At 61.6% G+C, this 24,190-nt stretch overlaps 2 protein-coding genes across 2 annotated transcripts; one reads left to right on the top strand and one right to left on the bottom strand.

The window, feature by feature from the left end:
* Nucleotides 1-2,853: 2,853 nt before the first annotated feature.
* Nucleotides 2,854-7,673, bottom strand: SAPCD2 (suppressor APC domain containing 2; the record flags this gene model as incomplete). The annotated part of the gene is made up of 6 exons (XM_079706936.1): nucleotides 2,854-2,982; nucleotides 3,056-3,178; nucleotides 3,274-3,381; nucleotides 3,687-3,833; nucleotides 4,395-4,507; nucleotides 7,088-7,673. The coding sequence occupies 6 exons, from the start codon at nucleotides 7,671-7,673 to the stop codon at nucleotides 2,854-2,856; spliced, it is 1,206 nt and encodes a 401-aa protein (XP_079563062.1).
* A 4,287-nt stretch (nucleotides 7,674-11,960) lies between these two features.
* UAP1L1 (UDP-N-acetylglucosamine pyrophosphorylase 1 like 1) lies at nucleotides 11,961-16,887 on the top strand (the record flags this gene model as incomplete). Its single annotated transcript, XM_079706437.1, has 9 exons — nucleotides 11,961-12,249; nucleotides 12,916-13,120; nucleotides 13,349-13,524; nucleotides 13,828-14,000; nucleotides 14,155-14,348; nucleotides 14,803-14,943; nucleotides 15,520-15,705; nucleotides 16,285-16,351; nucleotides 16,804-16,887. The coding sequence occupies 9 exons, from the start codon at nucleotides 11,961-11,963 to the stop codon at nucleotides 16,885-16,887; spliced, it is 1,515 nt and encodes a 504-aa protein (XP_079562563.1).
* Nucleotides 16,888-24,190: the final 7,303 nt, after the last annotated feature.

Raw genomic sequence — 24,190 nt, 5'->3', positions numbered from 1 at the left:
ATAGCCATTTTATGTTCTCTGATTATTGAATATCTGAAATGGCTACAGAATCTGTTGTTTCTGCTGGCTCTCATGGTAGATTCTTTCCTTGTGGTGTTTGTGAAATGCTTTTTAAGCTGGAGATGCTCATTTTCCTTGGAACTTGGTCTGTAGGAAATCCTTGAGGCCTGGTGTTGCATTGCTCTAGAGCAGAGATGTTCAGCTAAGGGCAACTTTGCCCCCTGGGCACTGGCAATGTCCAGAGACATTTTGGTCATCACAACTGAGTGTGTGTGTTGCTGGCATCTAGTGGATAGAGGCCAGGGATGGTAATAAACATCCTACGGTGCACGGACAGCTCCCCCAAGACTTAACGCGGCCCCAAACATCCCCTGCGCATGGCTAAGAAACACTCGCTGCTCTAGCGAGGATGTTTGGCTTCTGCCGGCCGCCTGGGCCCCGCCAACCTGGGGCCACTTACAATTCTCCCCTTGGGGTCTCTAGGGCCACACAGGCAGCCTGATTTCAGACTGCTAATGAATAGGATGCGTTTTCCGCCCTGCATGGAAAGCCAGTGCCACGACGCCTCTCCCTGAGTCACGGGTTTCTTCCACACTCACCCTGCGGCTGAAGGGTCCGCCTTCTGTGGGCAGTACCCCTGGGGCAGACACTGGGTTCTGGTCCTGCCTCCCAAGTTCCGTGAAGATCTCAGGGGGAAAGCAGACACCCTCAGGGCAAAGGCTACCCCCTTTGCCGTTTCAGCCTCTGCAGGTTCGTTCCCTCTATATCCAAGGTGCAGGGCTGGGCAGGAGCCAGTCAGGTGAAGCAGGAAGTGGGTGTTCCCAGGGACGGAACAGCACTTGCAAAGCCCAGAGACGGGAGAGCCCGGGCTGGCAGGGCTGGGGGCGGGGGATGTGGAGGCTGAACGCTGCTTGGGGCCTGGGTCTGCCCCGCGTCATGAGGAGGTGCAGGAAGGATTCAGAGCAGAGGAGGGGCCGTTTTCCGTTCTGGAATCGTCCAGGGCTGTTTGGAGGGTCTGCGAGCAGAGGGACTCCTAGTGAGGGTGGGCTCAGGGCCTGGGCAGGTAGGGGGACTGGTCACGGGGTTGCAGCGGGCAACGGGAGGGGGAGTCAGGAAAGGGGAGGCCTTGGGGAGGCCCTGGTGGGCGGCCCCTACCTGACGGCTGGGAGGGTGCCTCCTCAGCGGGCACTGGTCCAGTCACCACACCACAGGTAGGCTTCGGTGCTGGAGGCCCGATCTGGCCCTTCAGGACCAGCCCCCCTTCCATCTCAGGGAACCTGCCCAGGAGGTCTAAGTCCAGGGGCGCTTGGGCCCGCAGGAGAACCCCCCCATCCTCTGAGGGCCGCTTGTGTGCTGGGCGGATCTGGGCCTGACCTGGGACAACCGCGCACCCAGAGCCCCGCGCCCGCTGGCCCCGAGTGTGGTGTAGGGGCGGACTCCGGCCAGGTCGCTGCTGGTGTGGTGGAGCTGGGCCCGGCGGGGAGTAGCCGCCTGCACCTTGGACCCCTCCTCTGTGGTCAGGCCACGCCCCCCCTCCCCTGGGCTGTGTGAAGCTGTGCACACAACCCCTCCAGGCCGCAGGTCCCACGCTCCATCCGGGGGCCCCTGACCGCTCAGCCTGCCTGTAATGCCCCTGTATGCTCAGCTGGGGGCCGGTGGGGGAAGACAGCGAGGAGCATGGAGCCCCTCTCAGGGTTGTCACAGGCCTAGCTGAGCAGGGGGTCTCCCTTAGAGCAGGAAAGGACCCCCAACGGGGCCCACTGCCGGCCTCTTCCTAAGTCCTGCGGACCCCCCTTCCTGTGATCCAGACCCAGGGCCAAGCTGGGGTGGGGGGATGGAGGGTGTGCAGGTCCCCATACCAGGGGAACCTTGGATCTGGTGAAGGGCCTGGCAAGGCTGCTGGACCTACAAGGCCCCTTGGGGCATGTCTGGGAGGCCCAGGCTGACCCCCTTCCTGGGAACAGGGCCCTCCCCAGGGAGGGGCACACTTAAGCCACCCTGGTAACCACAGCCCTGGCCAGGTCACCTGGTAGGCCCAAGGCTCTGGGCCTGGGTCACAAGTTGCTTGGTGGAGTCTGGGCCAGGAGGGATGAAGGCCAACCCGTTTGTTTAGCATCTAAGGTCCGTGGGGAGGACCAAGCAGGCCAGCTTTGGCCCAGGCATGAATCCAGCGAATCCCCAACACCGTGCCCTCGGGGCTCCTCTGGAACTGGACACAAGCAGACCCCCCTTCTTAGAGGCCACCCTCCATCTGCTCCTGGCTGAGCGACAGCCGCCTAGTCTTGAGCGGGGCAAGACGCCCTTGGACCCCCGGGGCCAATCACCCACTGGACCTGCAGGTGTCCCAGCCCGCCCCAGGTTCCCCTACTCCAGGCCCCATCTGAGACACCACAGCGGGGCCTCCAAGGCCGCAGTCACCAGTGCATGTGGCGCCCTCTGCTGGCCATTCTTGGGAACGCAGCCTAGTGTGATCAGTGCCTTCCACTGGAGACCCCAGGTGGGAGGGGAGGCACACCAGCTGCAAACCCGGGGGCAGGCCTGCCCAGGGCTGCCCAGATCTGGTGAACACGAGGGGGTGCCCCCCACTGTCCACTGACAGTGGCAGGAGCAGCTTCACGCTGTGTGTTGGCATGATGAGGTCCCACCCCAGATCAGGCCCCCAAGACCAAGATGGAGTCAATGTCTGGGGTCTCAGAACATCCTGAGGTTAGGGGAGCCCGGACTGGAAGGGAGGAAGGAGGGTGGTGCTCGGGCTGGCCAGGGCGCCTTCAGCCTCAGAGGTGGGGCTCAAGGAAGTGCCCGCCCAGGGCTGAGTGCCGGGCCGCGAGGCCCCACGTCCGTGCCTGGGGCCGTCTAGATGAAGGTGGAGTCCAGGGGCCCAGCGTCCTGCTGGCTGAGGGCACGGGCCTCAAACAGCTGCTTGATGAGGGCGGACTTCTCCTGTTCCAGCTGTGTGATACGCTCGCTCTTGTGGGTCACCTCCTGGGCGGGCAGGAGGGCCGTCAGGGCCTGCCCGGCCTCCAGCCCCCGGCCACGCGCCCCGCCCGCAGCTCACCTGGGTGAGAAGGCGGTTCTGCTCCTTCAGCACGAGAATGGTCTGCTGCTGCCAGCCGGGGACCGAGGGCGAGGCGGGGGCCAGGGCAGGGCCCAGGGGCCCTGAGGAGGACGAGGGCAGAGCCTACAGGAGGGCACGGTCAGGCAGGCCTGGCAGCCCTGGCACAGCCTCTAGGACAAGGGCGAGGGCGGCACCGAGCTGGTCTGTGGAGCACTCACCCTTCCGGCACAGGCCGCGGCCAGCAGTTCCCCCAGGCATCGGGCCACCTCCTGCACCTTGGGCAGCAGCTGCCCCAGCAGGCGGGGGCTCCCTTCAGCCCCGAAGCCCTGGGAGGAGAGTGGGGGAGGGGTGGTCAGAGAGCAGGGCCGGCCGGGGTCAGCCCCAATGCCTCGAGGGGGGTCCACATGGGTGGGAGGAAGTCACTGCTCAGAGCTGAGGGAGCCCAGGGGTGTCGCAGCAGGTGGGGAATATCACGGGGGTGGGGGGCGCAGGGCCCAGCACTCTGGGTGGAGGGACAGCCACTGTGCCCAGCTGGGGGTGCCCGGGTTTGGGTGGGTGATCACTGTGTGTTGGGGGAGGGCCACTCTGCCTGGGGGTGGGGGGCAGCCTAGCCCTGGGCAGCGTCACTCACGGCACTGGCCCTGCTTTGGCCCAGGCGGCGCTGGCGCTCCTGCACACGCTGCAGCTGCTGCTGGTACCAGTCCCGGCCCCGCGCCATCATCTCCAGGCCCTGCAGTAGAACCTCCTGCTCCTGTTCCAGCTCCTTCATCTGCTTCAGCTGCGACACACGGGCACGCACCATGCCAACGGGCGCGCCAGCGGGTGCCGCCTGCACCTGTCTACGTCTGCAGCTCACACCAGCCCGCACAGGAACGGACCCGCCGGCCCGTGCGCACACCCGTACTCGCGTGAGCCCTCCTGCGCTGGGAAGCACAGCCCCCCTCCTCCTCCGGGGGCCCCTGGCCTTCCTCGGGCCCTCCACGCAGCCCTCCCCAGGGGAACCTCCCCCTCTCTTTACGGAGAGTGGTAGGCCCCCGGCTGGTGGGCCGGCCTACCATAGCAGGGAAGCAGGCAGGGGCCGGCGCAGTGCTGGGAGGGGGCCAAACCTTCCCCCCAAAGGCCTTCCTGACCTGGCCGTGGGCCGGCCCGCAAGGGGATTCAAAGCAGGATGGGGAGAGAGGGTTAGAACTGCCGATGGTCCTGCCACAGAATCCCCCAGAACCCGAAACCAGCTGCCCCCTCCCGGGCAGGGGGGTGGTCCAGGAGGCCACGTCTGGGGGCCAAGGACAAACCCAGGCAAGATGGAGAGCCCCCCAGAGCCCCCCGGGCCCTTACTCACCAGGTCGCAGTCCACACCGTTGGTGATGGTGTGTCTCCGACGCTCCCCTCGGGCACGGGGGCCCCACCGGGCGTCCCCCATGCCCAGCTCCCGGGCCCTGCAGGCCACTGCATCTGCAGCAGAGGCGAGGGCCTGGCTCACTTCCAGGCCTGCCAAGTCAAGCTCGACTCCCCCAGCCCCGCAAAGACCCATCCCGGATCCCCTGCCAACCAACCCCAGCCATGCAGAGCCAGGTGTGCCGGCCTGCATGCCTCGGGATTCCTCAGCAATTCAGAACCTCCGCACCCTGCCGGTGCCAGGCTGGGGTCTGGTCCTCACTCGACCTCCACAAGCTCCCCCCACACCTGCCTTGGGGACAGCCGTGTGGCCGCTGAGGCTGCATGTTTGCACACACACCGCACACATGCCTTAGGCGTGAGCTCCCTGAGGGCAGGGGCTTCATCTGGCTCATCTGTGCACACCCAGGGCCCACACCTCAGGGGCTCAAAGGCTGCTAGGTACAGAGCCAGCAAGGCGGCCTCTGGATTCCACTCCTGTCTCCTTGTCCACCCAGGTCCTTTAAGGGTGACTGGAGTTCACGCAGGAGAAACGTGGGGCATGGGTGGCAGAGACCTGACTTCTCCCGGGAAGGTGACTGCAGCATAAAGTTAGTTCCCTGCATGTGTGCACCAGCCGTGCCCTCAGCAGGCAACTCCTACAGCAAATGTAGCCAGCCGCAGTCGGCTTGGGGCCGGAAAGCCAGGTACTTCCCTGCGAGAGCCTCCTGGAGGGCCAGCAGGCTTTCCTGGGGGATGGGGGAGTATGTGAAGGGCTGCCCAGGAGGGCAGGAGTGGGGTGCAGGTGAGGAGGGCATCCTCCACTGGCTCCCTAGCCCTATGCCCCGCCCGGCACAGTGGTGGGCGGGTGGTGCAAGAAGGGGGCACAGGTATGCCTGCTAGGGACACGTCCAGAGGGCTGACACCAGGTGGCCATGCAGGCCACCAGCCAGCCCTGGCAGACAGGCTCCAAGCAGGCCGAGTTCACGTTCCAACCTGCCCAGCTGCCTGGCAAGCAGAGAAGGCACAGCGGGGGAAGGGGGACAGGACACCCCGGAACACCTGGGCTAGTTTGCACTGTCAGGTCTGCAGGGCAGACCTGGAGCCTCCAGATGACGGCACGCTGGACGCCCAGCGGCTGACCAGCAGGCAGAGGCATCATCACCCGTGTCTGGGTCTGATAGAACAGCTTGTACTTATGGAGCTCAGGCCGGCCTGGCATATACTCTTGAGCCCCAAGAGGGAACAGGAAGCAGGACCTGGACCTCTGAGAGGCTTTGGGAAGCTGTGAACATGGAGGGCTTTCTCTTCCTGGGGTGCTGGGGGGCTCTTGGAGCTCAAGGTTTGGCACCCAAAGAGTATGCCACATGCCCTGGCTGGGCCTCTGCCTGTAAAAGGTGACAGCGAGAGCCCTGGCCTGAAGCCTAGAGAGGGACTGGTGTGAACTCTGCCCCGTGGTGGCCAACAGCCAAGTGCCCGACCCCGGACCTGGACCTCAGAGGGCTGCAGTGAGGGACCCCATGTCACACAGGGCACCAGGGCAAAGCCGGGTGGGACGACAGGACTGAGGCCCCCAAACCCCAGTCCCATGGCTGATTTCCAACTGTGTGCAGCCACATGGATTGCACCAGCCCTGAACTCAGGCCAAGCACACCCAGAAGCCCACTCCCCCTACACACACCTTGGGGACAGGGAGGTTGGGCAGTGAGGCGCCTGCGTGCGGGAACCCTCAGCCTCGGGTGGGCTGCTGGATTAGCTCACCAGGGAGGCTAGGGGGTCACCGCAGCTCCAACTGGCAGCCTTGGGCTGGGGAATATGTCCGAGCCTGGGCGGGGGGGTCCAGCGAAGCTGGCAGAGCGGTGGGCAGCACAGAAAGAGCTGGCAGCTGCCCGGGTGGAAGGCCTGCACCTGCACAGGCTGAATGGGCCGAGGGGCCCAGCCCCCGCCCACAGCCATAAAGCAGGTCTTGTTCCCAGGGCAGACTCTGGGGGACAAACAGGGGACCATTCAGCCATCTCCTGTCCCTGCCAAGTGGACCAGACGCCAGGCCATCCCCAGGGGCTGTGGTCGGTCCCTCACAGGTGTCAGAGGTGCCACGGCTCCAGGCCTGGAAAACTGGGCTGGAGACCACCCACCCCTCTGCCTTTCCTGGCAGCTACGCCAGGTCCTCCTCCACCACCTCTGGCAGCTCCTGCCTGCCCTGGCCTCCGAGGGGGCAGTGGGCCCAGGCCTCTCGGCAGAGCTGTCAGACTGAGAGGCACCCAAGAAGGCAGCAAGGGCACTTCACAGTCTGGGGGTCCTCCCTCTACACCAGTGAGAACTGCCTCTAAGTCACCAGGTGAGCCCAAGGGCCCAGATGTCCCCAGGTGTGGGCAGTTACTGATGGTGGAGAGCCCCTCATACTGGACAGGTTCCCCGGTGCCCCGCTAGGATTTGGTACAGAGTGGGTTCTGACCAGCCCCTTGGCCCGGGTCCCTGAGCACACCGGGATGGGGACGAGGCTTCTTCCTCTCCGGGCCGCCAGGTGTGTTCCAGGCTCAGAAGCCGACGAAGAGCTGCCCGCTCTCGTCCCCCCGCTGGGAGATGCTCGGGCAGCACCTCTCCGGTGCGCCGGCGAGGGGAGCTACGAGGCGGGGCCGGGGTCCGCCCCGCACTCACCAGCGTCCATGTTCGGGCTCCGCTCCAGCGCCGCGCCCTGGGGCCGTTCGGGCTCCTCCGGGCCGGGCGCCGCCTCCGCCGGGCTGCACAGCTTCTCTAGGCTCCGGGCCGCGCCACCCGGGCCGGCCGGCGGGGGGCGCGCGCCCAGGGGCAGGGGCTTCCTCTCCAGGACCGTCCGCGGCTCGTCGGCCGGCGCGAACACCAGGCGCTGCGGCGGCGGCGGCTGCCCCCCGGGCCGCGCCGGGCAGCCTCCCCGGGCCGGGGCGCGCGCCGGGGCCCGCGTGCCGCCGTCGGCGCTCAGCAGTGAGGTGCGGAGGCCGGCCACGAAGCGCTCGAAGGTCAGGTAGCCGCTGGCCGGGGCCACCTGGCGCAGGCCCTCGAGCACGCCGCGGGGCAGCTCGCGAGCGTCGGCGCCCTGCCAGCGGGACTCGATCTCGCGCAGGTGAACGATGCCGCGCCGCCGGTCGTCCAGGATGTCGAAGAGGGTGCGCAGGCTCTGCAGGAAGGCGCGCGGCAGACCCTCCGTGCCGGGCGCGGGCGCGGAAGGCGGCCCGCGGCCGGGCTCGGCCATTGCGGCTCCGGCCATGGCGCCCGCCGGCACGCCTCGGTCCTCGGCCTGCCCCGGGCTGGTCCCCGCGTGGCCCAGAGTCTGTCCCCGCGCGGGCCGACGGCGGGCCCGGCGGCACCCAACCCGCCGCGACAATAGCTGCGACTTTTTGAATGGGCTTCCTCGCGGCGTCAACGCTCATTAGCATTCGCGGCGGCCATTGGCCGAGGCTGACCCATCTCCTCTCCGATTGGCTGAGAGGCCGGCAGCCCGGTTTGATTTTCGAGCGGAGGGGTCGGGGCCTCGCGCGCTCCCGCCGTGCCGGGAGGGACCGGGGGCGCGCGGAGGACCCCGGCTATTAGAAGGCTGGGTCCCCCAACTCTGCCTCCCTCCCGACCTCGCGGGTGGGGGAGGCACCCCTGAGCGGCGCCCTTATACTTCCCAACCCCCACCACACCAGCCCTCCCGCCGCGGTTCCGCCTTTGCCGGGTTTGGCCGCCCAACCCACCTCTCCGAAGGGCGGGGCCAGGCGCCCTGCAGAAAACCTGTCCCCAGGTGGCCTCCCGGGATAACGATGGGGAGCACAGCCCTCCAGACACCCACCTTCCCCCTCTAGCTCCCCTGGGCGCTCTTCGCTGAGGGTCCCCCGGCGCAACCCTGGGGCTCCTTTCTCTTGCGCCAGGCGGGCCCCAAGAGGATTGTGGGCTCCAGCCAGCTGGGCGCTTCCCCTCACAGAGGCCTCTCTGTCCCCACTGCTGCTAGCTTCTCCTCTGGCCCCTGGGGATAGCCTGGCCTTTCCTGTCGGCTGCAGGACAAAGCCACGTTTCCCGTGTCCCCAGATTCCCGTCTGCTCGCAAGATCCTCTGCTCGGGCCCCTTACTCTGGCTGGTCACTTCCTCCAGCTGCTCCTAGGGCTCTCATGGCCACCTCAGGCCAGCTAGGCAGCCGTGTGTACCGCCGCCACCACTGCCCCTGCTTCATTTCCAGCCAGAATGTGGTCACTCCGTCTGGTCAGTCTGGGAGGGGACAGGGCTTAGCCTGCAGTCCAGCTCTGGGAGGCCATGTCAGGACCAACCGGTGGAAGCCCTCCCCCAAACCCGGGAAGGACCCAAGATGCTGTCTGCCTGGGACCCCTGCCCTCACCACAGCCTGTCCTCAGACCCTAACCCTGCTCCCTCCCCCCCCCCCCCCCCCCCCGACAGTTTTCTACATGCAGCTGGCACCTTGCCACTGAACACTGCACGTGTGTTATCTGCTGCTTCAGAAGCACACTGTCCACCTTCAGGGGTAAAACAGCAGAGTCGCCAAACACCTCCTCCAGACAGGCTGCTGGCACAGGGCTCGGCTCCACCCTCTGGCTGGCCTGCCTACCTGGGTCTCTGTGTCCTTGGGCCCCAGGCACTGGTCTGTGTCTCAGGCTGTAAGGGCAGCTGCCCTGGCCGGGCAGTGTCCTGGGTCCATTTCTCCCCTGGGGTTACCCCTCAAATTGAGGACTCTTTTGTGGTAAGGAATCTGGGGGTTACCTAGAAAGCTGTGAGCCTGGAGTCACCCCATGGAGACTGGTCCGTCCCTGCCTTCCCAAAGTGGCAGGACCAGCCAAAGGCCCAGGGGGCATTCAAGCCATTTGTCCTACAGTTCATCTCCCCCCTCCTTCTCTGCTTCCAGCAACACCCACCCCCCACCCCACTCCCCTATCCTTAGGGTACCGGCATTCCCTCACCTCTGGGCCTTTGCACTTGGTGGCTTTCCTACCAGGAACACCCTTCCTGTTGGCTCCTGGCTGAGCCCTGTGCTCTTTGGAACAGGGCCTGGTCCACAGTGGTGCTCAGTGGAAACCATCCTGGAGGTCGCAGCAGAAAGAGCATCTTTGTGTGGGATGCCAGGCCAGGGCGAGGCCTGTGCGAGGGGGAGGCCTGGGGACAGCTCTGTGGGCGTCAGTGTGGGTGTGGAGGCCTCTCAGGGCCGCGTGACCAGCGGGACCCAGACGAGACTAGGGCCCTTGTGAGCCTGCGCCCACTGTGTTGAGGAAGCAAAGGCCTCTCAGGGCATCTAGGGCTGTGGGGAAGGTGGTCCCCGCTGGCCCTTGGTCTGTGGGCTTTACATGGCCCCGGGCTAGGCACTGGAGGAAGGCATGGAAGCAACTGGAATCAGTGCCAGCTCTGGGCGTGGGACTAAGACGTGGCCCCTGTGTCCTTCTTATCCTGAAGTCTGATCATTTCCTCCTTCCAAGCTGCTTTCCAGCCTGGCCCACTTTCCCAGCGGCAGCTTTCAGATTTGCTGTCACCTGGGGTGGTTTCCCAGAGCCCCAGGCAAGGCAGGTCCTCTGCGGCCCTTAAACTTTTTGAGGTAACCATCTCAGTTGTACCTTTCACTGTGCCAGCCTGGAGCTCCTTGGAGTGGGCAGGGGCCCTAGGCCCCTCTGTCCCCACCCAGCACGGGGTGTGGGAGGAGGGACGGGCACCTGCCTCCAGTCCGGAGTGAACCCCAGGACTCTCTGGCCTCCACTCCCACAGTGACAACCAGGAACCCTTGTTGGCCTTGGGGTCCTGCTCCCCCGAACCTTTTGGACTAGGCCCTAGGACAAAGGAAAGGTGGCTTCGCGGCCACAAGCGTGCCCTCGGCGGAGGTCCGGGAAGTTGTCGCCCCCCTCTGCCTCCTTGCTGCTCCCGCGTGTCTGCACCCCGGCTGCCCAGGTGGGTCAGCTCCCGTGCTCGTGGCCCTGCAGGTGCTTCTGGCTCCCCAGTCCCGATCGTCCCTGTCCTGCTGATCTCAGTTTCACCCATGCCTTGAGGTGGGGTTTAGGGGTTACCCTGACCGAGACGGACCCCAAGTTGATGTCCTGACGCCTGCCTTCCAGGGCACGTGTGCAGGGGCAGTGAGGGCTGGGTGGACTCTGGCCTGGGGTGTGCAGCCTGCTCCGCTCCCTGCTTCCCTGCCTTCCACGTCCAGCTCCAGCATCTGCCCCGGGCCGCCCTTCACTGCCACAGGCTACAGGAGCAGACCATCCACTCACTCAGCACGTGCTCCCGAACCGTTGTGTGGCCCAGTCACTGTGCTAGGCTTGGGGTCCAACACGTTCGTCCCGTTAACAAACACTGACTGAGTGTCCACTGTGTGCTGGGCGTGGACCGAAAGTGATGCTGGATCAGACAGCATCCAGCTCTCATGGGGTTTACTTCTCATGGGGAAGCCAGGCCGGGAGAATGTAGAAAGGCACGAAGGAACAGAGAAGGATGGGAAGGTCTCTCCAGCTGTGACTTGTGAGGAGAGATCTGGCAAAGTGGGGCAGGAAGTCATGTGACTTTCTGAGGAAGAGCCATTCAGGTGCAAAGGCCCTGAGGCAGGCTGACTTCTTTCAGGTCCAGGAGAAGGTACAGTGGGCCCCCAGGAGGCTGTGAAGCACCACCTACTAACCCAGAAAGGGTAGTGGAAGGGGTGGGGCTCTATGGACAGAACCTGCCTGCCGGGAGAGGCAACGGCCTTAACAGAGGTTCCCTGGGACAGGCTGGGGGAGATCTTACTTTTCATTTTGGGTCCTAAAGCACCATTTGAACTTGTTTTAACCATGGGCATGTATTACTTTCAGACTTAATAAAACTAGTTTCTGAAAGAAAGTTTTGTCTCCAAGTGGCTGAAGCTACTCTTTCATATTTTTCACAAGGGAGTTTGTAAACAGCAAGATGTTTAAAACCAGATAGTTAAGTAACAAGGCGGGGCGACGGGCAGCTCCTGCGCGGTTCCGGTCACATGGCAACGGCAAGGAGGGGGGATGTGAAGAAGGGAGCCCCCAAGGAGGCCGGGTGGCCTTCTGGGGGGCCTTGGTGACATCCAGACACCCGGCCCTGCTGGTGATCTGGCTCTGTCCTCCCCAGCCCAGCCGTGAGTCGGCTGGGCTCTTCACTGAGCCCCGGACTGTGGTCCCCGGCGCCAGGCGTCTTGGTAAATGCAAACAGGTCCACGGGCAGGGACAGACCCTAGCTTCTCCCTCGGGTGCCCCGCCCCCCAGGGCTGTGGGCAGGTTGGTGAATTAGAACTGAAGTCAGTCCTCCTGCGCCTGAGTGGGCAGGGGCGGGGCTCGGGGTGGCCTCTGGGGCCGAAGAGAGGCGGGGCGGATCGGGGGCGGGACCGGGGCGGGATCGGGGCCGAAAAGAGGCGGGGCGGGCGGGGGTCCGCGACCCGGCCGGGCTGGGCCTGGGCGGGGTCAAGGCGGGGCGCCCCGGGCCCGCCCAGCTGGGGTCCTTACCGCCCGCCGAGTCCCGTGACGCTAGTCCGAGAGCGCGGGTCACGAGTGCCAGCGCGGCTGACGGCGGCGGCGGCGGCGGCGACATGGCATCGGAGCTGGACGTGCGCGCCCGGCTGCAGCGCGCCGGCCAGGAGCACCTCCTGCGCTTCTGCGCCGAGCTGGCGCCGGGGCCGCGTGCCGCGCTGCTGGCCCAACTGGAGCCCCTGGAGCCCGAGGCGCTGCGCGAGCACTGCCGGCGCGCGGCCGCCGCCTGCGCGCGCCCCACGGGCCCCGCGCCTGACCTGGCCGCGCGCCTGCGGCCCCTGCCTCCCGAGCGCGTAGGCAGCGCGAGCGGGGTCGCCCCCCAGACGCGGCGGCTCTGGGAGGAGGAAGGTAGGCGGGGCGGGGGTCCAAGCGGCGGGCGCCACCGGCCTCCGGAAGGCGGCCTCGCCCACAGAGCGGGGCGACAGGGGAGGGGGTACTTGGAGTTCAGTTTGCCTTCTTCGTGAAATCGACGCTCTCACACGCACCAGCTCGGGGCTGGGGTTTGGAGCCCCCGAACGCTGCCATGCTGGCAGCCGCCCCTAGGCCGCACTCCCTGGGGAGAGTGCTTTGTGCTGGGCACGCCTGGATGGCCAGCTGCCCAGCCCACGTATTGACAACAGGGGACCCCTTAGACACTTGCACACGCTCCTTTTCACACCAGCGCCGGCGCAGCTGCGCTCTTTGCCTCTTGGCCTGGAGGTGAGGCAGTCGCTCCTCCAGGGGAGCCTGCCCAAGGCCCCTGCTGGACAACTCCGGCCCGGCCCACCCGGTGTTTCCTCTGAAGGACCTAGATTGGGAATGAACCCAGGAGGATATCGTCAGTACCTCGGCGGGGTCGGGGCAAGGTTAGGTTTGGGTGAGGCCCAGGCCCAAATCAGAATGTTATCTGGATAGTTCTGTTCTGCGGCTATCAGACGTCTCACCATCCCAGGCACAAGTCTGGTTTGCTCTAAAGTGAAAGGGTGGTTGTGTGACGGGTTCCAGGCATCCCCTCATGGCGCCCCATGCCCCCAGGTTTCCACCAGATCGCCCTGAACAAGGTGGCCGTGCTGCTGCTGGCTGGTGGGCAGGGCACTCGCCTGGGCGTGACCTACCCCAAGGGCATGTATCAGGTGGGGCTGCCCAGCCAGAAGACCCTGTATCAGCTGCAGGCAGAACGGATTCGGCGGGTGGAGCAGCTGGCTGGCGAGCGCTATGGGACCCGCTGCACCGTGCCCTGGTGTGCCCTCCTGCGTTACCTTGGCCCCAGAGTGATCCGCCCCGTGTAGCCCTAGTCCTGCTCCACACCAAGACTTGAACCCCAACCCCAGCACAGCCCCGGACAGAGCCCAGCACCCACCTGGGCGGAGGCCTGACCGCTGCCCTAAGGCTGCACCCTGATGGCAGCCGATATACCGGAGGGGCCAGGCCCTCCGAAAGCCTGGCTCAGGCTTGCGTCCCCTTGCAGGTACATCATGACCAGTGAGTTCACTCTGGGGCCCACAGCCAAGTTCTTCAAGGAGCATGACTTCTTTCACTTGGACCCCAACAACGTGGTCATGTTTGAACAGCGCATGCTGCCTGCCGTGACCTTCGATGGGAGGGCCATCCTGGAGCAGAAGGACAAGGTTGCCATGGCGCCAGGTACACCCCATCCCGGAGGCAGGGAGGGTCTGCCTGGCCTGGAATGTGGAGCTAGCTAGGGGTCAGGAGGCCTGGGACAGAGGCCAAAATACGCTGCCCAGAGGCCGCATGGTCCTGAGCCAGTGGCCTTCCCTCTCTGGGCCTTGATTCCCATCTGTCACGTGGAACAGCCACAGGGCTACTTGGATGGCGACAGAGAGCGGCCTCAGGCACAAGGTCCAGCCCCGGGGGGCCTCGCCTGCCTCTAGCGCGCCCTCAACTAGCAGGAGCCCTTCCAAGACCCTTTGCTTTCTCCCTCTGCAGATGGCAACGGGGGCCTGTACTGCGCGCTGGCGGACCACCAGGTCTTAGAGGACATGGAGCGGCGCGGAGTAGAGTTTGTGCACGTGTACTGTGTGGACAACATCCTGGTGCGACTGGCCGACCCGGTCTTCATCGGCTTCTGCGTGCTGCGGGGTGCCGACTGTGGAGCCAAGGTGAGCCTGCCGCCCCCTCGCGTCGCCCTCGCCTCTCCTTTCGGGCCGCCCTCCACGCCCCGCTCTCCTGCCAGCCCCTGGCCCCGCCCCTTCCTCCCTGCACGCTGGGCCCCGCCCTAGTCAGCCGTCCCCGCCCGTCCGGTCGTGGCCGCAGGTGGTGGAAAAGGCGTCCCCCGAGGAGCCGGTGGGCGTGGTGTGCCAGGTAGACGGCGTCCCGCAGGTGGTGGAGTACAGCGAGATCAGCCCCGAGACGGCCCGCCTGCGTGCGCCCGGAGGGGGCCTGCTCTACAACGCGGGCAACATCTGCAACCACTTCTTCACGCGAGACTTCCTCCAGACGGTCACCAGGTGTGCAGGGCGGCCAGCTGGGCCACAGGGACTGGGGGCAGACCTGAGCTGGGTGGGGCTGTGGGGTGCAGTACGGAAAGGGTCTTGCGCTCAAACAAGCTGGAGGCAGCAGAGCGCTCCAGTATCTGGTACAAGGCTCTGTGGCCGAGTGGGCGTGGCCCTACTCCGAGGTGGGGGGGCGGGGGCCGTTGCCCTCAGGCACCACGTACACCCCGTGGCTTGCCAGTCGCCACTGGGCTTGGGCAGGGATGTGGCCGATGGTGCCCAGCTCTCAGGCCGGGGAGCATGAGGATGCCTGGCCCTCCAGAGATAGGGCTCAGCCCCCACCGCCCTGTGCCTGCTGTGGCCATCTGTGCACCTGCCCAGGCTGGCCGGGCATGGGGGAGGTGGGCTGGGGCTCCAAGCTGTCCCGTCTGAACTGTGTCTTTCCTCCCCTTGGCCTCCTGTCCCCCAGGGAGTTCGAGCCCTTGCTGAAGCCACACGTGGCTGTGAAGAAGGTCCCCTACGTGGACGAGGAGGGGAATCCAGTAAAGCCACTCGAGCCCAACGGGATAAAGATGGAGAAGTTCGTGTTTGATGTGCTCCCGTTTGCCAAGTTAGTGGAGCAGTCATTCGTTTTTTCCTCCTTCCCTTCCCTGACTTGGTGGTGGTTCTGAGGCCCAGCCAGGCAGGGAAGTGGAGGCTGGGGGCTTCCCAGTGGGAGTGCCCTTTCGCTGGGGGGCTGCAGGCGGGTCTCAGGGCAAGAACTCCAGAGGAAGCAGCCCCTGGGGTGGGAGCATAGGGAGCGTCCGGGGCAGTTGGAGCCCTTGGGGTTGTGGACTTTGGGGGACACCCATGTTCTCTCCTGAGCCCTCCATCTGCCCCTGGCCGGGAGCTAGGAAGCTGTTTCCAGGCGAGGTTGCTGGGGACTCCCAGGGTATGTGGCCCTCACCCTGGGGTCCCAGGTTCTGGGGGTGGGGTTCGTGGGAGGGGGAGGGAAGGGAGGACTGAGGGCAGCTCCGGGATCTCAGAAACAAAGACTCCCGCGGTGCCTGCGGGGCCCTCCCCAGCCTGCTGCCTGCAGGCCAGACCCCCAACGTAGTCCTTGTCACCCGGCCTGGCCTTCACCTGCCCAGGACCAGGGCGTCTGGGCTGGGAGGTTGGTCCCCAGCTGTCGTCCCTGCCACCCCAGGAACTTCGTGGCCTTCCAAGTGCTGCGGGGGGAGGAGTTCTCCCCTCTAAAGAACGCTGACTCGGCTGAGAGAGACAATCCCTCCACGGCGCGGCGGGCCCTGCTCGCTCAGCACCACCGGTGGGCCCTGCAGGCGGGAGCCCACTTCCTGGACGCACACGGGGCCCGGCTCCCCGAGCAGCCCAGGTGAGCGTGGGCTGCAGGGTGCGACCCGAAGGACAGGATGTCAGGGTGTCGTGGCCCAAGCCCCAGCCCCAGGGCCCTGCTGGCTGTGCTGTGGTCTGAGCTGGGGTGGGCGCTTCTGCCCCAGCGCCACACCGAAGGCAGGTGGCTGTGTGCCCGGCCCTCAAGCTCTGCTTAGAGCCGCAGGGGACATGGGGGTCACACCTTCCCTGCTCATCAGAAGCTCTGAAGCCAAGACCCAGGCGTGACATCCAGAAAGCAGCAGGCAGGTCATTTTTCAGGGTGTGGAAAGAATAAGACCTTAGGTGTCTCCTTCTGTGATTGTCAACGGCCGCACCCTGAGTCTGGTTGCCCGGGCTCTGTGTGAGATGCCTGCGAGGGGCGAGGAGGGTTTTCTAGCCCAAGTCAGAGCCTGCTGCTCGGGTGGGGTCAGTGCCCGGGCCCAGCTGTCCGCGAGGAGGGCGGCGGGTGTGATGGACAGCCCGGCCGGGCAGGGACTGGGCCAGCCAGTGTGGTGGGTGGTGCAGGGGAGGGCCCCGGGGTATGCACCTCTGAGCAGATGCTGACAAGTGCACCCCCCAGCCCACCCGGCAGTGGAGAGCCTCCGGCCATCTGCGAGATCTCGCCCTTGGTGTCATACTCCGGAGAGGTGAGAGCCGCCAGGCCCATCTGGGGCTCTTCTGGGGTCGGGCTTGTGTGGTCGGAGGACGGGGGCGAGGTGGGAGCTTGGTGGGAAGTCACAGCTCTACCTTAGTTGACTAGCGGGGTAAATGGCCCTTAGTTGCAGAGGACTTTCCGAGACATGGGCTGCGGTGAGGTATCGAGAGGCCTTGGGGGGTCAGGGAGGACAAGCCAGGTTCATCAGAGCCTGGGGTTTGGGCCAGTGGGAACCTCGCTGGGGCAGGAGACCTGGATCTCCTTTCTCTGGAGAGTTCTGGCCTGCACTGTAGGAGGGCTTGCCCTGACCTGAGGTCTCAGGACATCCAAGCCTTGTTCCTAGAAGCCTCTCTACCCTGCCCCTCGCTGACTCCAGGCTGACTTGGCATCTCACCCGGAGCCCAGGGGCTGGATACCTGGTCATCATGACCTGCTTGTTTCCAGGGACTGGAGGTGTACCTGCGAGGCCGGGAGTTCGGGTCCCCGCTCATCCTGGACGTGGACACGGCCAGGACACTGCAGGCCTGACTCCTTCCTAGACCTGCCAGCCCCGGGGTCCCCGAGGCTGAGGAAGCAGCCCCGGCCTGGGCTCCAAAGAGGAAAGCAGGCTGCTCTGAGTTTCTGACTGCAGAACATGGACCACAGAAGTAAGCATGCTGGTTCACTCCACAAGGGTGGGAACTGTCCCGCCACCCGGTCCCCTGGACCCAAGTGACCCCAGGCCTGCTGTGGGCCCACTCGGCCTCTCCGGCTTTGCTCCTGCTATGGGGTCCGGACCGCAGGCAGAGGGACTCAGGACCTTGCGCAGTGGGGCTCAGAGGAGGCTGATGGGGGGCCCGAGGGAGTGTGGCATCATCGGCTGAGAGCCGCACCGGCCTGTCTGAGCTGAGACCTGATGGGACAGGACGGGGCAGGACGGCATGGTGGCTCCCCGGCCCCAGGCAAAGCCGCACGGTGAGAAGCAGCAGCAACCGCCCCGCGCTTTTCTGCAGAGATGAGGACAGTGTCGTCCCCTCACAGGGTGACAGGTTTGAAGCGGCTGCCCCTCCCTCCCTGGCAGCTAAACCTGGGGGCCGCCGCCCAGCCCCCTTCCCCGCCCGGCTGAGACTGACAGCAGGTCAGGATGGCTCTCCGGAAGCTTGGCCTGCACGCCTGGCACTGAGTTCTCTCGAGTTCCGCCCGAGGCCTCAGCCCCCAGGAACCAGTGGGACCGATGTCGATGCTGGGGGCTCCTGTGGCAGCTGATTAGTCTGGAGTTGAACCAGGAGGGGAGCGCCGTCCCCACCCAGCCTGCCGGTGGCTTCTGACGGATCCTGGAGCTCACGCTCCGCCCCTGCTCTCTGGGGCTGTGGCCCCCTTGCCGCACCCCCGCAACGTGGCCCAGGCAGGGAGAAACCAGCTGGCTCTGGTCTCTTGGCCCTGGCGTGGCTGCTCTGGGTCCCAGTGCCCACTTTCCCACCTGGAGAGCAACACAGCGGCACCTGCCTCTTTCTGCGGATGTGAAGAGCATCATAAGATGCAGCCTGCTGCTCAGCCGAGGCCGCCTGCCCCCTTGCCGCTCCACAGTCCATGTGCAGCCACGCTTTCCCCCGGGAAGGATGCTGCCCGGCGGTGGGTTCAGAGGCGGTGATCCCTCTAGCGACTTGGAGTGGCCGGCGGCTGCGTCCACGCCTCCCGACCTGGGTGTGATGGCGGGGTCAGGGCCACGCCCAAGGCCCACAGGACGACTTTGCATCCATCCAGGCTCTGCCACGCTTTTCAAGCCTCAGAATCAAACCTTGTGCCTTAGTTTCCTTCTCCCCACTGCTCCACAGGCGAGCAGAGGGCCTGGGGCAGAGGAGGGTCGCCAAGGTGGAGGCCAAGGTTGAGGCTCCCGCCGCGGCCCAGGGGCTCCTGACTGCCACACCGGGACACCCGGCAACCCTTTTTCTACACAAGTAGAGTTAGTTGGGTAAACTGTTGAAGCAGCTTGCTTTTGAAAAACCTTTTTGTTTTTACATGAAGTTCCACACATAGCACAGAGGGGTCCGGGGTACCCTGCACCGAGTTTCCTGCAATGTTTGCATCTTCCGTGATGCTAGGACACTGTGACCAGGAGACCCTGCTTGTGCTGAGCCCTTTCTCACAGGTGAGGCTCCCTGGGCCCGCTTTGCACTCGGGGCAGCACGGTCGGTGGGTCCCTTCGCCACAAGGGCCTCCCGCCTGCTCCCTTGAGGGCCACACCCCCCACCGTCTCTAACCCAGACGGCCGCTAGTGAAGCAATTGAGTTGAAAGACGGCAGACCCTCGATTTTCCACAGAATGTGGGGATTTCCAATAAACATGAGGTGCTGTGACGCAGCCCGGCCTGTTGACTGCAGTTTCTGACCAACACGTGTGGGAGCAGCACTGGCTGTTCCCAGGGCTGCGTCCATCCAGGGGCTGCAGGCTGCTGGGCCCTGCGGGAACAAGAGCCCACAGGTTGTGCTGACCCCGCTCTTGACTACCCAGGAATCTGCCCCATGCTCCGTCTAGCGCTTTCCCAGGGTCTCAGGGGAGCCCGAGGTGACCTACTGGGTCTGGCACCCTGGGGGCGGGCCCAGAACATGCCCTTTGAAGCAGCTCCTGTGCCCTCAGGTTTGACAGCCTGTGACTCACCTTCCTGCACATGCATCCTCCAGATGCCACCGTTCCCCTGGTAACTCATTGTGCAGGGAGGGGTGCATGAGGACATCGCTGATACTGCCAGCAGAGCTGTGTGTGGGAGAAACCCGAAGAGACCCCAGGGATGACCCCTAGGAGGGAAGGGGCAGGAGGGGAGGAGGGTCTTCCTGGAGCGGGTTCAGACCAGCCTAGGTGCTGAGCAGTAGGTGTACGTGCTGGGGAGCCCTCCTGAGGCCCAGAAATGTCACAGCTGAGAAGGCAGGAAGCAGTGGACTCCCCACGGAGGGAGTGGGCAGCCAGGCCTGGAAAGCACCAGGGAGGGGCCCTGTGCTGAGCGAGGCCTGAAGGGGGAGCTTGCTTGCCCCTCGGCCCCCACTCATCCCTGGACAGGAGGAAGGTGACAGCCCAGCCAAGGAGACTTGTCACCTTGAACTCTGTTTCCTCCCATGGACTTTCCCACAAGTGAAACGTCCCCTTTTCCTCCGCAAAGTAACGGTCCTGTGCTTGCTTCTCTGCACTTGCCTGTGGTTATAGCCGTAGTTTGCACGTCCTGAATTCTAATTCCTCTGCTGTTCCCAGATAAACTCATTTTGCTGGTAAAATAACTAGCGGCTTTACTTGTAAAGTGGACATTACTGGTGTCCAGAAGTGGGGTCTGAAGGAGGAGAAGCCTGGGCACTGACGGCCCCGCCGCCCTGTGCCCCTTGGCCAGTCTACTCTGGTATTCAGGCCCTCCTGGTTGAGCTCTCTGGCTTTATCTGGGATCTATCTGTTCTGTTTTTTGGCTTTTGGGGAAGGCTCTGTCCTTTCGCTGAATACTTGTTTGTTCTCCTTATTGGAAACGTGCTGGAATTTTCGTAACACTCCTTTGGCGTCACGTTATTTAGGGTTTTCTCTTCTGCTCTCGAGAAAACCTCTGAGAAATGCGATCCCAGTCATCTCAACGCCGTAAGTGCAGCCCCCCGTCAGGAACCTCAGCTGGTTTCGTGTTTAAAAACTATGGTCCCGGGGCTTCCCTGGTGGCGCAGTGGTTGAGAGTCCGCCTGCCGATGCAGGGGACGCGGGTTCGTGCCCCGGTCCGGGAAGATCCCACATGCCGCGGAGCGGCTGGGCCCGTGAGCCATGGCCGCTGAGCCTGCGTGTCCGGAGCCTGTGCTCCGCAACGGGAGAGCCCACAGCAGTGAGAGGCCCGCGTACCGCAAAAAAAAAAAAAAAAAAAAAACTATGGTCCCTTAACCAGAAATAATTCAGAACACTAGTGGCCATTGTGGGGAACTTTGGTTTTCCCCAAACTTGTTTGTCTCAGAATCAACTCAGAAAGCCATGGCTCTGAAACTAAACAGACTGAGTGGGATTTTTTGTTTTTTTCCAGCCTGTGGGATCTTAGTTCCTCAGCCCAGGGATTGAACCCGTGCCCCCTGCAGTGGAAGCACAGAGCCCTAACCACTGGATTGCCGGGGGATTTCTGGGATGCTTATTTTAATTTGTACCTTGAGGCTTCCAAACATATCCAAGACTCTAAAATTGCCTCTTTACAAAATACCACTTCTAAACTAACGAATGGAGGTGAGCAAACACTTGAAAGAACACGAAATGGCTTCTGAGGCCCTTCCCCTCCCCTCCTTGTGGCCCCAGCCCCGCCTTCCCTTCACCCTCTGCCATCCTCACCTCCTCTGGGCCTCCCACCCCCTCCTCTTAACCCTCCTGCTGAAACTCCCCTTTTTCTCAAAACCTCTGCCCACTTCCCCCTCCCCTGAACTTATTAAAGTTAAACCTTCTGGGGGTCCAAATGCTAAATCCCTAGTTTTTTGTTCCCCGAACTAAGTAAAGTTGAATTGTTGGCCATCCATAGTCAAAGATTTTCTGAAAGTAACTGAGAAACTCATAGGTTTGCTGAAGAATTTAACATTAGTGATTCAAACTTGTCAACCTGGCTTCTCAGATATGTATCAATTAGTCCACAGGCTTATTAGTGAAGGTCAGGCCCCACAGTGAATGAAACCAAGTGGGAATCTGGAAGGGATTTGGAAAAACAGACCCTGACTGTTGACAGGCCTGAGGACTTGCTGGAGACCTTTACTGAACATTTCAAAAGCTTTTCCTAAGCTTGTTGATGGGAACAGAATTCAGGCTGGCAGGCAACGACCTGACAAACGTGTTCACAACTATTATAGTTGATTTCAGGTTGTCCTTAAAGAAAATTCTGGTCTTCCTCTGGAGACCGAATCTGTAACCAAGCAGGACACTATGGGGCCTTCCCAGAACAGCCCCTCCCCCCACCATGTCCTCCACCTGCCTCTTGTCTGTAGAAAACCTTTAGTCTCCCAGGCCTTCCCCGGGTTCCAAGAGTACATTTAAGCAGAGAAGTGAGAAAATGCAGAAGAAAGGAAAACAAGCAATACCAAAAAACAATAGTTTAGCCATTAAACAAAGCCAAGGACCTTTAGTTCCTCCTCAAGGGCTACAGATAATATTCTGAGCCGTGTTCTTGAGCTGTGTTGCAGATACTGAAACCTCCACCAGGTGGAAGAAGCTAACTGTATGCTGTCGCTCCAGCATGTAGACCCCAGACTGGTTGGGACCAGAAGGTTGATGATGCTGACTCCCAATAATCTCACCACCAACCAATCAGAAGAATGTCCAAACTTTCCTCGTGGCGCAGTGGTTAAGAATCCGCCTGCTGATGCAGGGGACACAGGTTCGAGCCCTGGTCCGGGAAGATCCCACGTGCCGCAGAGCAACTAAGCCCGTGTGCTACAACTACTGAGCCCGTGTGCCACAACTACTGAGCCCACGTGCCTAGAGCCCATGCTCCGCAACAAAGATGAGCCACTGCAATGAGAATCCCAAGCACTGCATCAAAGAGTAGCCCCCGCTCGCCGCAACTAGAGGAAGACCGCATGCAGCAGTGAAGACCCAACGTGCCCAAAAATAAATATTTTTTAAAAAATCAGTAAAGTTATTTAAAAAAATGTCCACGAGCTGATCACACACCCCACAACCCTTCTCCCTCACCCTGTCTTTAAAAACCTTTACCTGAAAGACTTAAGGGAGTTTGGGTCTTTTGAGCACTAGCTGCATGGACTCCTTGCTTAGCACCTGCAATAAACACTGCACTTTCCTTCATCACACACTGGTGTCAGGAGATTGGCTTTACTGTATGGACGATCAGACTCAAGTTTGCTTTGGTAACAAATCCACTCAGGTAGCCTTTAACTCTGTGTTCATTAACAGGCGTAACTGGGATCCTTCCCTTCTAGATAAAAGGACCAGGGTTGAACCAGAAACCACGTCCACTCCAGACTTAGCTAATTTAGCCACCAACTCATCTGCACTCTAGACTATTCAACTGAAAGGAAGTCCACACAAATCCTTAACCTTCAACTCCAGCAAATGAAGGTCCCTAAAAAAACCCCAAATCCTCCTAGGTCCTGCTATTATGGCAAAAAGCCAGGACTTTGGGAAAAAGATTGTCACAAGTGTAAGTGCTTCAAGTGCCTTCAGCCCTCTAACCAGCCTTTCCAACGCCCTCCTGACCACCACCAACGGGCCTCTGAGGAACCACAGGGGTTCATTCCCAACCCTCCCTCTTCTTCAGCTCAGAAAAACAACTCTCCAGATTGGGAATGAATCTCTTCTGGCACCAGAGCCACACTCTCAGTTCAACTGCGGTAAAGCAGCCCCTGCCTCGGAGCACGAAAGTGATCCAAATAGTGGGGGTCTCTGATGAACCTCAAGAGGGTCCTGTCTCTGAACCTGTTCCTTTTCGTTTAGGCCCCTGAGAGATACCCACACTTCCCTCCTTAGTCTCTCCGCCCCTATTCATTATTTATTGGGCCAAGACGGCTCAGCAAATATGCTGGAATTTCTTTCTCCCAAAAGGGGAAATAATTCTAGAATTTCACAGTAACAGTCAAAATAGCCAACCAGGTGAATTAAGTGACCCTTCACTGTCTTTGCTTTGCTTTGTCTCTGATGGTCCTGGAGCTGATTCGGGAGACGCTGATCATTTGTCCCTACTGAGTCAGCTACCACCCTCCTTATGGGCAAAAAGTCTCCAACTGATATTGGCAAAATCCACAGTGCTCTTCCCATTTAAGACTCAAATAGGTCCCTCGAAACCTCTCCCCAGAACTAATCAATACCCTATGAGTAAAGAAGCCCTTCAAGGTATAAAGCCCATAAGAGGATTCCAAGGCTCAGGGCCTCACCACCCCTTGCGCTAGTCCCTGTAATACTATTAAATACAACCTGTGAGAAAGCCCAATGGCTGAGGATGGAGGTCTGTCCAGGACCTGCAGGCAATAATCAACATTGCTGCCCCTCGACACCCTGTTGTTCTTAACCCCCATACTCTACTAGCATCCATTCCTACTGAAAGCAAGTTTTTTCACTGTTATTAATCTATGCTGTGCATGCTTTGGTACAGGCACGCCTCAGAGATATTGCGGGTTTGGTTCTAGACCATTACAAAAAAGCGAGTATCACAATAAAGCAAGTCACATGAATACTTTGGTCCCAGTGCATATAAAAGTTATGTTCGTACTCTTCTGCAGTTTATTAAATGTGCAATAGCATTGTGTCTAAAAAGCAATATACGTACCTTAATTTAAAAATACTTTATTCCAAAAAATGCTAACCATCATCTGAGCCTTCAGCAAGTTTTAATATTTTGCAATAGTAACATCAAAGATCACTGACCACAGATCACCATAACAAATATAAAAGTAATGAAAATGTTTGAAAAATTCCAAGAATTACCAAAATGTGACACAGAGACAGGAAGTGAACAAATGCTGTTGGAAAAATGGCGCCCACAGACTTGCTGGATGTAGGGTTGCCACAAACCTTAAATTTGAAAAAAAACAATATCTGCAAAGTGCAATAAACCAAAGTACAATAAAACGAGGTGTGCCTGAATTCCAGCTGATAAGGCTAGCTGAGACCTTTTCAGGCTTCACTTGGGAAGGACAATACATCTGGACATTAATGCCCCAAGGTTTCACTGAAATTCCTTCTTACTTTTCACAAGCCTTAAAGGCTGATGTGGATGATATGTTTCCTGCAGGCTCTACTTTATTACAGGATGTGGATGATTAGCTGCTCTGCTGGCCTCCTCAAACCTGCTAAAACTTTTGGTTTCAAAGGAGCATTCAAGCCTCCAAGGAAAAATTGCAGTTGCTCAAAC

This window comes from Hyperoodon ampullatus (genome assembly GCF_949752795.1).
Source record: "Hyperoodon ampullatus genome assembly, chromosome: 6".
Lineage (NCBI taxonomy): Eukaryota > Metazoa > Chordata > Mammalia > Artiodactyla > Ziphiidae > Hyperoodon > Hyperoodon ampullatus.
The sequence above is the reverse complement of the archived record's forward strand: the minus strand, read 5'-3'. Positions and strand labels throughout refer to the sequence as shown.